The sequence below is a fragment of the Caloenas nicobarica genome, chromosome 5 (genome assembly GCF_036013445.1).
Source record: "Caloenas nicobarica isolate bCalNic1 chromosome 5, bCalNic1.hap1, whole genome shotgun sequence".
In the NCBI taxonomy this organism is placed as follows: domain Eukaryota; kingdom Metazoa; phylum Chordata; class Aves; order Columbiformes; family Columbidae; genus Caloenas; species Caloenas nicobarica.
In genome coordinates this window covers 52,653,987-52,668,993 of record NC_088249.1, presented here as the reverse complement: position 1 = coordinate 52,668,993, position 15,007 = coordinate 52,653,987, and the positions used below count along the sequence as shown (strand labels likewise).

At 48.9% G+C, this 15,007-nt stretch overlaps 1 protein-coding gene across 1 annotated transcript in view; it reads right to left on the bottom strand.

Annotated features, from left to right (window-relative positions):
• The window catches only part of SLC22A18 (solute carrier family 22 member 18), a 63,839-nt gene that overhangs the window by 2,979 nt on the left and 45,853 nt on the right, over nt 1-15,007 (bottom strand). Inside the window, exons 8-9 of the mRNA XM_065636587.1 lie at nt 6,191-6,292; nt 2,332-2,452 (exon numbers count right to left, since the gene is read on the bottom strand). Coding sequence (XP_065492659.1) covers nt 2,332-2,452; nt 6,191-6,292 — 223 coding nt within the window. The remainder of the gene's footprint in view (nt 1-2,331; nt 2,453-6,190; nt 6,293-15,007) is intronic.

The following is a 15,007-nucleotide window of genomic DNA, read 5'->3' as shown; positions in this document are numbered from 1 at the left end:
TAAAAGGCAAGGATGGGTGACTCAGTGTCCAACAAGGGTGGACAGGTTATTCTCCTGCAATGCTCCATCTGCTCCAGCCCCGCGATGAGACGGACACCTGAGCTCAGCCCAAATTCCAGCTCCTTAGAAAGCCTCTCCCTGGCCCAAAGGAAAACTTCCATGGGCTCTACCAGCCCCAGGCTGGCAAAAACATCAGGAATACACAGCAGCAAGGCCCAAAAGTGATGTTTCCAAGGACGAATTCTCAGTGTGTGATTTCCTTGCATTAACTACAAGTTTTTGCAAGCTAGCGCTCAGATTTTTGATGCAGCAACAGCGAGGCTTTTTCATAAAGCCAGATTTCCATGCTTTTAGAAAAGAGGGGATTTCTAATGTGCCACTAAAATCCTCGCTTTGCAGAGCTGGTCTCAGGCTCACATAGGAAGGAGCGACCTTTTAGCTGCTGTACGGGTGGAGCAGCCGTTGCGGGGTGCCACCCACGGCCAGAGATTCATGGCAGGCATTTTTAATAGCTGCATTTCTCTGCGAGACACCCACGCCATCACTGCCGCAGCTGCTGTGGAAAGGCAGCTCACTAGCTCTGCTGTGTCAGCCATTCCTGCCTTCGCCCAGGCCCCTGCCTGGGTGCATCCAAAACAAGCACGAAACCGTCAGATGCCCCTTCCCTCAGAAACATTGCAAGGAGAAAGCATGGTTTGAAAGGCAAGGGCCAGGGAGGAGTGGCAGAGATAAGGGTTTCCCCCAGCGCTGCGATCCTCCATGCCAGCAGCATCCCTCCTCAGTATGCCCAGTTTCAAGCTAGCCGTAACTCTGCAATTTGTAGTAGTGCTTGGCATGGCATCAGCCCGGGATGAACATGCAAGGAAAGCCCCAGATAGCCCATGGCTCCCCCAATGTCCTGCAGCCCCCTCCTGACCCTCTGCACCACCCTATGGGCTGCCTCCATCCTGCCCTGCCGTCCAGTCCTGCCATGCAGAGACCGTCCGTCCTGCCAAGACGCAGGCTGACCTAACAACATACGCAAGCAGGGAGCAGGGTGAGGCAACTAAACCCATTTTCCTCTCTGACCGACGTTTGCCTCTGGGCTTTTAAAAGCCAAGCAATGCTCCGGTTTCCCTCACAAAGCCCCTTTGAGAAGAGCCTGGATGAATTCCAGTTTGGCTCTACATCCCAAAGTTGCTTGGTGCCCTTCCCCCTAGCTCTCCCTTCTTGCATGAACATTGCTCCAACCCATGAAACAGCAGATTTTCTTCCTGGCCAAGCAGAGGGGCTGAGACATTCCCAGTCCTCACCTGCCAGGAACTAAGTGGTCCTCCCAGGTACAAGTATTGCACTCAGAAATTGCAGGCTCCCAGCATTTGTAGGAGATGCGGTGGTCAGCTCTACAAATAAACTACTGAAGTGACATTTAGAAAAGCTCTTAATCCAGAAGCATTTCAAAAGTGCTTTATAAACTTCACTAATGGGCTGTGCAAACTATAACCCCCATTCTCGGTATGGTCTGTGCAGAGGTATTGGCTCAGATAGCTGCTAGGGAAGATGAAGGGTCTAGGTTGGCATCCCAGAAAGGTTCAGCTAAAGCAGAGACACTCTTGGGTACCTGGTGAATGCAGCTCTGGGAGAAAACCCTGACAGAGTTTGAGCAAAAGACACCAAACTGGGTTAACCCAGTTCCATCTTGGGACAAACTCAGGAAGGACTCAGGAAGGCTCCCATGACAATAACATAGGCATATTTCCTTCATTGACAGAACTAAAAACCCAGGCATAAAGATTTGTGTGTCCACCACTGCATTTCAGCTGCCTTGCACAGAAAAATATAGTAACTCTTTGACTGAAAGATGCCCAAAATGTAGAGAGGGGCACAATTACTGCATCAGGCAAAGCATGTTTCCAAAGGGCGATCCAGAATACCCTCCTGAGAAGCTCTAAGTTAAAAGGTATGAACAAACAGCCCTTTCAGTCACCATCACAGTAGAAAAGCAGATTTTTTTTTTTTTTTTTTTTTAACACAGCTTGGCTTTCCATGGAAAGTAGAATTTGGGAGAGCCTTCCCTTACTGCACCACTATGGATGTCAGCGCAGGACTGGGAGCACTGGGTCACAGGATGATCGCTCAGTGTTGTTCAAGCTCATCCTGTATTGGCATCACTGGTCCCTGTTCTTCTGCTCTGCTGACACCCATTGCAGGCAACTGCCAAGCCAGATCTGCAGATTTGGGCATTCGCCATGAATGTGCCCCAGCACATGATAGTGGTGGTGTGATCTGGGAAGCACCTGATGGACTCAAAAATGAGAAAAGACCAGTCTGATCTTTTTTGATATGTCTTACCAGTGTCGGAGGAGGGGACAGCCTTGGTGAGGATGCTGTCGGTGATGGTGGCCAGCGTGCTGAAGGCAAATACCAGCGGCACCGCAATGACGCAGTAGTGCCACACGGTCCTCATCAGGGCCTAAGGAACAGGACACAATGGAGCACAGATCATTACAGAGCACAAGTGGTGACTTTGTGGCAAGAAACAACCTAGAAAAACATCACGAGTCAAACTCACGACTTAGGTAAATTGTGGGAGCCACAACTGATACATGATGGTGTGGCTTTGGCCATTGCAGGGTCTTTCATAGCCCACCATTTGTCTGCAGTGAATTATTCCAAGCATGCAGAGCAAGTAGCAAACGATACCCTACTATCTGGCAGCACGTTTCTCCGGCACTGCTGTGGGTATTTTTAGTGTCTGAGAATTAGTGACGTCTCTGCACCCTTCCCCCCGTCTTCTGTCTCTTGTCCAACTCCTGAGGAAACGTTGAACGGCAGATGCATGTGGTGTACTTCAGGAAGCCTCTATTACTTATACAAAACAGCCTAGAGAAGGCATTTCAGTTCATTATCATAAATAATTAAAACTAAACTGAGCTTGTCAAAATAAATGAGCATGGTGCATTATGTAATGTTGTACCTTTAGGATTTCTAATCCTGTTCTGCTGCTTCCTTGCTAATAAATTCACCGAATTCAGTAATCCAGAATAGGTCTTTTGGCCATAAGTGCACACTAGCGAGCATAATTAGGGAGAGTAATGATTTTCTTATTGCACATATTCTCAGTGGAGACATCCCTCCAGCTGTTTAATACTGAAACAAAAGTGGTGAGGCTCCCTAAGCTGTGGGGCTAGAGCGGCTCTCAGCTCATTCACAAGCCCTGCTGGTCAAATGAATGGATTTCTCTGGGGCATGAAAAGGAAATTCTCCCCTTCTTGCAAATCTTCTGCCCTCACCCATGTCTCAAGGTGTGTTATTGTGGCCAGAAAACATCTCTGCCACTGGTTTAGCCAGAAGTTTCATTCTCTGGAGTTCTGTCTCCTAATATCTGGTCCCTGCCTCTCGGCTACAGAAGATGGAGAAGCCCAGAAACATTGCTCACTAATGACTTGGAAATATTGAGGTTTATTCCTAGTTTCCCTCTAGACTCACACACGGCCAAGTTTCTCTCCTCAGAGAGGCTCTTTGTCTACATTTTGGTTAAGATCTAGAAACTTCTGATTAAGGAACTGGAGAACAAAGACAGAGGAGCAGGTAGTTGCTACATAAACATTCAGATGGAGGGAGAATAATTCCTTGCTAGGGCAAATGTCATTGCAGGACAACATTGCAGAGCTCATAGGAAAACACCAACTTTAATCTCCCCTGCCTTGTATGAATCCCCTCATGGGCTGGAGCAAGTGAACCACATCTGTGCCTGCTGTAAAACCAGGGGAGATGGCTCCTCACTCCCCTGGGACTTCAAAAGTACCAAACCAAGCAGAGCCTCGTCTCCACTACCCCTCATCTGGGTAGGTAGCGGTCTTTTTGACCTGAGCAGATCTGAAGGCATTTTTCAGGTGAAAGAGGCAGAACGAGGAGTTTCAGCAGACAGGCTATAAAGCAAATGCCTGGGCAACGCAGGCAGCAAGGCATGACGAGGCACAGCCGAGCCTTCAGACAAAGAGAAAAACTTCCCCCTCGCAACCGCCAAGCCCTCCTACGCCCCTGCCCACGCGCTCCCAGCTTGCGTCTGCAGATCAGACACCAGCTCTCTTCTCCTTTCCTTTTCCAGGTGTTACTGTCAGGTCTGAGCCCACCCCTTCCCTTCTCCAGCTGCCAATTACTGGGAACATCCTGCCACCTCTTCTAGTTGCGCTGCCGTCTGTCTGTCTGCTGCCACTGGTGCCTACCTTCCAAAACCACTTCAGCCCACCTCCCAGAGAGATAAAGATGGGCTTCAGAGTGTCTTTTATTAACAGCTATCTTTTCTACTCGCTCCCACGCTTTGGGAAGAGGATCTGCTTTGTTTGGAGGCCAGATGCAGCAAGGGCACAGAGGGCAGGAGGCTTCTTCACCAGCGGCTGTGCAGTATTAAAAGCTTCACACATTAATCTCTGCATTTGGGGTCTGCTGCTGTGATGGCACTCATCGCCACCAAGACAGATAGCTACCCCAGAAACGGATGTTTTCTCGGCAGCTGCTCGAACAGAGTGCTTTTTAGTAAGGCATCCCCAGCGAAGAGGATCGCAGCTGCATTTGCCTATGAATAATTATCGTGGGAAGTCATTGCTGACCCTTGTCCCCAGGCCCGTGCTGTCAGGATGTCCACAGCCCTCCAGGCTTGGTGTACATGCCAATTCTAAAACAATTTCCCTTGCTGGCTTCTCTCCCTGCACAGCCGATGTGAGCCTGTCCATACTGAGGCATTAGCCACTGCAAGCTGTGCCGCCCTTTATGTCCTTCTGCTGCCATCGAGGCTTCCTCTCCTACGTCCGGCCTTCTCTTTCAGTGAGACCTCAGTGCACAAAAGACATTTAATCCATGTTGTCCCTCTGCCTGATTCCCATGGGACCAGGCTTTGGAACAGGGAGCCAGTTCCAGTGACACCCTGACCTGCGCCTGGTTGGGAGTGCTCCAGATGAGTGAGGTTCACCTTGGTCCCACCTCATTGCTCCCACCCATGACCAAAAACCAATGGTGATACCTTCAAAGCTATTCATGGGCCATGCTCAGCAGCACCAAGCCCTGTGCAGATGTCCCATGCTAAGGTAGCGCATGACTGATACCAGTCAAAAACATGTGACACCAGCTGGGAGGGCCCCTTCCCTGGCAGCACCTCTACGAGCCCTGAAATCCCAGACAAGGCGACTGTGATCCACCTGCAGAACCAACGCTCCATCTGCATCCATCCTCCCTTCCCAGCCTCATCTCGGACACACAATTTAGCCTCAGGTTAGCAAAAGAGCGTAGGTGCCTCATCTCATCCCTGTAGCTGGGAACCACGAGCCTCAATACGCTCCAGGATTTGGCCCTGACCTCCTCGTGGCTGCAGCATGGCTGTGGGAACGGCACCCATCCTACCCATGCCAACCGGAGCACCAGCACCCCGGCAGCAAGGCTCGAGGCCAAATCCCACAGGGAATGTTGAAAGGCTTGACACAGCTCAACAGTCCTTTGGGCCCATCTTGCTGATGGGGACCTGCGCGCACCCTTCCTCCGTCCCCATTGCCTGGGCAGAGCTATTGGTTCTCTGAGTGCGGCTTATCTGAGCAAACACAATTACTGGTAGAGCTGCCTGCATTAACTCAGTCTTCCAATTACTGTTTGAGATTGGCATCGATTGTCAGCCATGCAGACACAGTCGGCAACGGGTAACATCACTCATCCCAAAATGGAGGAACAAAATTATCGCCTTGCTGTCTCCTTCCACAAATACTATCCGCTTGGGGAAATCAGGCAAGAATAAAGCCCTAGAAGAAGAGCACACAAATTCCGCTGTCTGGCAGCAGCGTACAACCACAACGATTTCCCCTCCACAATCTTCATTTACTTTCTGGGTAGTTCAGGAAATGCAGTCGCTGACAAGACCGAGGGCAGAATTTCTGTGCAAATCCAGTGACTCACGAGGGACTTACCGAGTTTCAGCCTGAGATTAATTTCTTTTTAATCCCCGTAACTATTACTCATATGGCTCCTTATCATTATTTGGTGCTGTGTTTATGCTGAGCACAGCTCCGTTTGCACAGAGGCCAAGGACAGCAGTCCTCACTGAGGACCACCCAGCAAAGCTGGTGGTGGCACTTCAAGGGGCAGAGCTTGCAGTCAGATCTCACAGACCTCATGCTGCTGTGTTATTAAAAGGCACCGTGGATCATTTGATGCCAAGCCTTACCATGCCTAGGCCCACGCCAGCAAAGACAAAGACACTGAGCCTGAGCAGAGTCCTCTCTGTGCAGCGGTTAGTGAGTTTTCCAACAACAAGACCCTGGACAACCTGGAAAAGAAGCAGACGAGTGACATTAAGCCTGATGTATAACAATTTAAACAAGCTCAAAAGAGGACAGTAACGGTGCTTCATGGAAATGAAAGGCAGCAAATGGCTTATTCCATTGTTTTGTTTTGGGTTTTTTTTGAGAAAAAGGGACCTCACTGTCGTGGTAAGTGGCTGGAAAACACAATCCATTATTGTAAGCATTTTGCATCCTCAGGATAGAGCCATCCTGTCAGCTGAAAGTCTTTACCCACGGTGCACACCTGAGTTTATCATCACTGCCTACTCACCAGCAGTGATGGAAACTTTGTAAAGATGCTTGCTGATACAAATGGATTTTTCTGAGTAACTGGTGAGTTTTTTGTGAAATACGATTAATAACTAATTTCTTCATTCTTGGCAAGTCCTTGTACATTTGTATGCAGAGGAGGAAACTGCCTCCTTTCCTGTACCTTTTCTTTCCATTATTTTAAACTATAAATATACAAATTGGGTGGTTCATCTTTTTTAGACAGGAAACAAGTATGACGGAGATGCTAATACCCAGCCCCAAGAGTATGCACAGATGTGAGGGACAGGGAACTGGTTTTACGGATTTTTAAATTAAAAATGGGGAGAGGGGGAGAGAAGGAGGAGCAAAACAATTTAAATCCCAGGAAGTATTTGGCTTTTCCACCACTTTGCAGAGAAAAGATTCCCTCTTTTATTTCTCTGCTCGTCATCTCCCATACTTGAAGTGACACTGGCCCAAGTGGACACTAACGGACAGAGACTGGAAGGCATAAGTTTGAAAACAAACCCCAACCCACTTCAGGGAAGGGACAGATAGGAATCTACGGAGATTTCCCTGCCTTGAAAGGGTTTGTTTGATCCAAGCGAAAACCTCTCCAACTTGAAAGAAAACTTTACTTCAAAACGTTTCAATGGCAGCCCAGCCTGGGGAAAAACTTTGGGCTCTGCTTGGACCTGGAACGATGCTTGCTGTGTTAGTCCTAAGGGTGAAAACCAAACTCAACTGAAAGGAAACAAGTGCAGAATGCATAAGAAAATTATTAAAAAGGAAATGTTAATCTAGGACAAGCAGTCCAGAAGAAGCAATTTAATTATTAAAATGAAATTTAAAAATCAAAAAGTAAATAGTAATAGAGTGAAAATAAAGTTGATGTAAAGAACAACAGCTACAAATGGAATATATTTCCAACAAGCTACAACTTAATGGAAAACAGTGAAATTTGACCCTTCACTTTGCTTCAGAGCACAAGCGATTTTTGACACGAGGGCACATCTCACCAAGCAGACATTTTGGTTCCCAGTAAATGCTTTTCCTGCCTCCTTTTTGTCCCTGTCCCCACCCTCAGGCAGGGCTTGAGAGCTTGGCTCATATGTTCCTGGCTGCCATGTGACAGTGGCACAGGCTGAGCAGCCTTGGGGACAGTGGCAGACCTGCCACGGTGCAACGCTCGGACGATACATGGGGTGACCTGTGTCATCCCGGCTGAAAGTCTTGCCGTGGACATGGGAGGAGGCTGATACCAGCCCTGGTGGCTCCTACTTGGGGGGTGGGTGGAGGAGCCACTGAGTAACGCTTTATTAAGCTGAGCACTCCTAAAACGAAGAATCGTCATTAACTTTTTGCAACTTCCCAGTCCCTCCCACTGGCTCGCCCCAGCTGGGGCTGTGCTGAGTCACGCGGGACGGGGGCTGAGCCCCGTCACAGGGTATGGTTTGACTCAGTGGTGGCATCACCCAAACCCCATTTCGGCTCTGCTGAGCCACCAGAGGAAACGTTTCTCAATTTGCCTGGACTTGAATGGTGTATTTAATCAGGATGCACTGTGCAGGCACAGCCTCGTCCCTCCCCTTCCTTGAGTCATTGAGGTAGATCATCAGCAGCATCCCAGAGCAGCCCGATCTGATGGCCGTGACAGCACCTTACCCAAAAACGTCTCTGTCACTACACGTGAGCACCCAAGTACTGGGACCAAGCGCCACTGCAGCAAAACCAGGCTTTGAGCAGGCAGGACCTGGAGACAGGCAAACCAGAGGCCACCAGGGCTGTCCCCAGAGTGAGTGGGGCAGAGGGACACTCCTTGTGCCCTGCTGCATGGGAATGCAAGCCAGCATTCAACACGTGCTTCCCCATCACTCGGGCTGAGCAAACCAACTCGGCAATGGGATTTTTTCAAAGAGCAAGCATCAGCCTGCTTTCCCTTTGGGGCTGAGCAGCCATCCTTGGGCTATACGGTCTCCAGCCTCCCCACTGGTGATCTGGGCTGCCAGACTCCCTCCCCAGCACGGTCGTTGCCAATCCAGCCATGAGCCCCAGGCAGGCAAGACCCACCATCTTGATTTTGGACGCTATCAAACAGTCTGAATTTAGACCTGAAAACCCATTACCTCCAGCCTGCAATTTTCCCTAGGCGCACAGTCCCCGGGTTTACATGAGCGGCAGCCGCGTGCACAGGCACATTTGGGAAGGAGAAAGCAAAAGGTGGCTTGTGTACACTCTGCTATGTAAGGTTTTGGACATGTGCTGCCATTGCCAGGGCATAGCGGAGGCATCCCGGATGACTTGGCCATCACCGCTCCCATGGAGAAGCCCTGGTGGCACTGAAGAGGCAGCAGTGGGATTTATCCCTGTTTTTATTCCTGCTGGCACATTCCGGACTTTTCTCTTGCATGCATCCTTTCCTGGAGATCGACTGCACTGGGCCTTCCCCTCCTGCATTTCATTTAGTCTGGATGGTGCTTGTCTTTGTAACCTGACCTCCTTTGAAGTCGGGGAAGAGCCAGTGTACCTGGCTGGAATGCCTTCTGTCATCAATAAACAAAAGAGAGAGGAAATTGTTTGCAAGTGAAATAACAAGCACTGCCTGTGGCTGTGTACACATGTCACAGGATAAACCAACTCATCTTCTTTTTCCTTCCCCCCTCCTTCTTTAAAGGCAAATAAGTCTCCCAATAAATGCATAAGAACAGCCAAATCTCTCCTTGTCGTTATGCTGGATTTGCCAAGCTGGGGGTTCGTTACAGTAGTTCAGCTGATCACGTAGAAACATACTCTCTACCTTTACTACTGTATTTGATTTCTGAGAAGACGGCAGCTCCCATTTGCTCAGAAGAGCCAATTGCCCATTTTATTGTTACCCTCACTAACAAATTTCAGGATGGAAAAGACTGTTGCTGTTTGAAGGTTTAAAGTGCTGGTTTTGGGAAGACTCAAACAGTGAAGCACTGGCCTTGTTGCATGGAGGTGCTGCTGAGCAGGACTGGCATCTGCAAGTAGCTAACTGCGTCAGTGGGGGCTAGAGAAGTTATGCAAATGCTCGGCTGGTCCTCCGTGCTCAGCGGACACTGGACTGCTTCTACAGATTCCTCCAGCAGAGCCCAGCAGCAAAATAAATTCCCTTTTACCCAATAGCCTGGAAATGAAAAGACAGGAGAAGGTCGGAGAGGCAGGCGCATCAGGCCGGATAAGCTGGTACAGCCTAGCAGAGAAGATGCAGGGCCCCATCCCTAGCGCAGATAGCACGATTCACATCAGAGACAGCCTCCCACGCAGCAGACCCGTATCTCTCGCCTTTGAAATTGTGCCCGGCTGGTGGTTCCCAGGGCGAGCACGATGCCGGCTGGGGTGACGCGCGGGTGGGCACCAGCTGGGGCAGACCACAGCGGGCAACAAAAATCACAGGGCTTTTCTGCACCGGCTGAAGGTGGTGCAAAAGCTTGGGCAGGGCAAAAGGGAGTTGTTTTACTGACATGGCAATGCCAGAAAGTGCTTGAGGACTATTTCAGATCTTGCAGAGGAGGAGCAGGGCGGTGGGACTGGAAGGAGAGCTGATGGTGAGGACCAAAGTGCTGAAGGCAGCACTTTGCCAAGGGGGAAGAGGAATGTGTGTTTTGCAAACTTCAGTCTAATCGCTTTCTTTCCCCCTCCAACCTGCCCCCCTCCACAGATTTAAATCCTTCAAAGCTAGGAAACTGGAGTACTTTCTGTTTGTTGTTGCGAGGTCCTTTCACCGAGTGGGTTTTCCCCCTAGGCATACCTGGCTGTAATTAAATCCCTGGGTCTTTAATCATCTCTTTTGCTGTGCAGGGAAAAAAAAAAAGTGAGAGGGACAGACTGGTGATAAGATGATAGGCAATGTAAATCTCTCCTCCAGGAATTTCTCTCATCTTTTCAGGATCGCTCCGTACCAACTTGTCCCTCCAGAAGCTGCACAGCTAGAGGTGGAGTTTGTACAACAATACAAATTTAAACACAGTAAATAGAACAGATGTCTTATGATTTCTTCATCCTCAGGGTAATAAATATCTACCCCTTTGTCCCACCCAGAGTTTTTGTTTGGTGCGTTTGGCTTTGGGTTTTTTGTTTGGTTTGGGTTTTTTTTGTTTTTTTCCTTTTTTAAGAAAAAGTTCTTAAAGTAAAGCTTCCCCCACTCCCTCCCATGGTTTGAAATCTAAGCATCAGATGTGACTTAAGATATCAACCAGGGACTCCAGGTATTTCACTTGCCTAAACCTCTAGTGGCATTTTCCAAGTCAGATACTGTGTCTGGAACTTCTTCATGCTATTTAGCTCGCAACTCCAAAAAAAAGCCAGAGTCTAGGACCACTTCTGCCCATTATGCAAAGTTAAATTATTTTAAATTATCATGAAATTAACTATTCTCTGGAGGGAGATTGAATGGCATCTCACACTCCCAGGCATTTAATTCGCATGGCTTCTGAGATGAGAGGACTCTGGAAGCCCAGCCCCGGAGGACAGAGGGATTGTGTCCCTGACAGGCTCTCACACCTCTCGCCTGGAGACACACTGGCAATCAGATAAATATGCTTCAAACACATCATGAGCAAGGGAATCTCAGTGCAGAGGCACCCGTCCAGCCTTCTCCTCCTCATTTCTCTATCTCTTACCCAACTTCTCCTCCTCGACTTAGGCTGTCACAGTCTCAGCTCCTCAGACAGCCCCATGCTATCAGGGTTCTTCAAGTATCACTGTAGAGCCCTGGATTGTTTGAATTATCCCTCACTTGATATTTTCACTTCCCCATCAGCGCACTCGAGGCTTGGTCATATTCCATTTTCTAAGCTATGACTTTGTTTCCTCATCAGACAGCTATAACACAGCATTCCCACACACCCTTCTCTGACCTCGTTTGGCTCTGTTCCAACCCAGAACTGAGCCCCCTTCCCACCCCGACTTTCCAATATCTTCTGCTATTAGACAATGCTCTTTGCCTAACCACAAACAGTAAATCGGCACCAGCTCCTGGGCCAGTGCTTTATACAGAGAGCCGGGAAGACCGCGTTCACCACACACAGGTACTCTCATGGGAACTTTTACAACAATGCATCAGCAGACCTATTACTTCGGGCCACTCAGGTCTCCATGAGAAAGGCTGGGAGCAGCGGTTAAGGCAACCTACATCCCTCCACGCAGAGGTACAAGTGGCAGCAAGGACATGGCCCATAAGTGCTGGGGTGAAGGGTGACCATGCTGTGGGCAGCCAACTCGGCGAAGGGAAGAGGGTGGCCAGGATGCCCCACGCCGTGAGTGGTGGCCATTGGTGCTAACCTGCACAGCGTTGCAAGGACAAAACCCACCACTAGCACCAGCTGAGCCACTTCACTGCTGGCAAGTGCCATGAACCATTCCCATGTGGACAAAGCTGATGCTCAGTAAGGGAGCAACCAAGGGAGGTGCTCTGCAGAGCGGCCAGCCGAAGCCCACGAGGCTCCTGGGCTCCAAAAACCAGCCTCAAATCTACCTTCCAAACCTGCAGGGATCCTCTCAGGCTGGGCATGGGGCACCTCTGCAAATGTTGGGGTCATGCAGGGTCATAAGGTTACAAGATAGGAAGAAGCATGATGTGGGGAGGCTGAAGAGCTCTGGATGGGATCCCTCAAGAAGGCTGTCTGAATTAGCGGGGTGGCTAACTAACATCCTCCATCTGCAGAGGTGGCAAACAACCTCCGTGGGGTCAATGTTTCTGTGCTGATCTCCCCATGCAAACAGCTGTTTGAGACACTGATGACGAAGTACTTGAGTTGCCTACTTAAAATTAGGTGGACTGACCCAAAGCCATTAAAAATCTCCTCTCTAGGTGCTCTGCAGCTGGCTTGAATAGGAGGAATGGTGATAAACAGGGATATTTACAGTGCATTGACCACTTCTCACTGCAGTAGGTTAAATGAGGCTAAGAAGCTGAAAAATTAGATTAAGCAACTGGAGCATAATATCCCCATGGTGGGAGATGAAAGTGGAAAGAGACCATCACTGCTTGAGTCATCCTGGGACTGGCCATCAGGCCGGAAAGGGGGCTGCAACCTCACCTTCTGTGCAAGAGGAAGATGTTTGTTTGGAGAACATTTCATTAAAAAATAGAAACTATGTAACACAAAGAAATACTATTACTAAAAATTGCCAGGAATTGGCAGACCAGGCAATGCTTTTGTCAGCTTGTGACTTCTTCAGGAAGAGCTGAGGAAGGGGCTCAGCTAAGCCTTGCTCACTGTGCTGCTCCCTGTGCACACTTAGTGCAAGCAATGTGTGCTGGGCACAGGCGAGACCCTGGGACACGGCACTGGGCGTATCAGCCAGACATGCTGTGCAACCGCCCAGGCACTGTGTTCAATGTCTGCAGGGAGGTTTAAAGTAAACAGGGCATGGTTCGATTCTTATTTTCCCCTTCATTTCTGTGGTGTCTGCTCCCATCTTAAAAGTCCTTAAACATGACCCACTTTCAGATTCAGGGAGAGATGCAAATGGGGAGGACATGTTTCCTCTGTCAGGTGGGCTCAGAGCAACTCCAGGACAATGGGAAAAACGTTGCAATGTTTTACGGAAAGGCAAACTAAGGAATGAGAAAACAAAGCTTAGGATCTGCTTGCTGAAATTCATTGAAAAGGACATTATATTCCTTATGAATAAAGCCATAATTTACTTAGTGAAGTGGGGAAGCCAGTCAGCAGATATTAATCACCATTCTGCCATCCAGACTGGTGGAATTTGCTTGCACCTTAATCTGCATTTTTATCTCCAGCAGTATCAATTCACTGTACAGCAGAAACAAATGCATCTGAAATGCCATATTAGGCAAGATGAAGGCACACAAGCAGCTCTGGGGCTCAGTAGGGCAGAGCTGGCACACGTTGCATTCCCTGCATACATCTTCCATTGGAGGAACCTCAACAGAAAGCAGTTGTAAAATATTAACCCAGTCACTATCTGCAAGAGGTATTTTTGGGTGGTTCTAGCCAGAGACCTGATCTGAAAGTAAAGACATAAATTCTAATGTTTGAGAATAATTTAAAAGTCAGATGGTGAGAGTATCATTTGGACCAGTTGAGGATCTGGTCCTGTATGAACCAGAGCAGAGCTCGGAATGCCAGTCATAAAGTGGAAAAAACAAATGACAAAGCAGAAAGCAGTGCTTTGCAAGCTCTCGGGTGAGATGGCTTTGCTGCCACCAGGAATCAGGTGTCCTAGGCTTTTAAAAAAAATGAAACCTTTTTCCCTTTCCTCTTTGGGTATTCTGACAGCAAACCCCAATGCACCATAATGAAGAAAAGGTTTGTACCCTAGGATCACTTCACTCCTATATTTCTGATGTCCAGAGTCATGTGCTGTAGAATATGTGTGGCAGCACAGATAGGACTGCATGGATGGATGAAAGAAAACTGCCTGGCTGACAAAAGCTAGTTTCTGTGCCCAGTGTCCTGAGGCAAAGACACCCCAGCAAAGTAGACGCTGCACCTGAGCCTGTAGGCCACTGCTGGATTAAGGCGTAATAGGTATGATTGGCCTCCAAGGGATGAAACCCTGTGACTATGGGAAGGATCAGGTCCCTAATTAGCACTGCTGTCTTATTATTCATTAGGAAGCAGAGTGAATGCTATAATTCCCGTATCTTCCAGGGCTGTTCCTATCTGTGGGGACCACCAGCACAGCAGTGCAGGTAACCTTATCTACGGTAGTTTCAACCAAACTAACCTGGAAAACGATAGCAGTGAGGGCAGACACATCCCACACATAACAGCAGTGTCCATCTAGCAGTACGAAGCCACTCCTGCTCCAGCTATTGCTGCCCATATTACCCAGCTCAAAACAAGCACACCACAGCCATGCTGCAACCCCAAATTTGATTTCAGTGTGTACACGTATAACAGGGATTTAAACTGATATGTCTAAGTTAAGAGCACAGTTGTTGAGGAGTCCCTCTGCGTTCAAAGGGAGAAGAAGATATCAGAAGGAGACTCGGCCCCTCTAAAACCTGAGTGGTTCTTGCAGATCCAGGTCTAAGAGGGGTCACACAAAGACTAATCTAGGGAAAGCCTCTGTTAAAAATGGAGTTTGGATCAGAAGCATGTTTTGGAAGGCAGCTGCTGATCACCCCACTCGTCACACTGTTTCCACGCTGTGGAGCAGCAAACTGGTTTTCTTTCTGACGAGACTGGATGGGAGGGTGCATCCAGCTGCTGAGAGACACCGAGCCCAGGGGACCAAGCAACAGCTGGTCCGAAGCCACCCTCCCAGAAAGGACATGGCACAGGCACCAGCCTCTCAACTCCAGCTGGTTTAGTCTGCAGACTCCACTTGCTGATGTACAGCCATGCTCAACAGCTGCTCTACCAAGGTGCCCAGATTTGGTGAGACCAGGGCAGAGCCCAAGCAACTGGTAACACTATGCCACATCCAAATCACAAGGGAAGGAA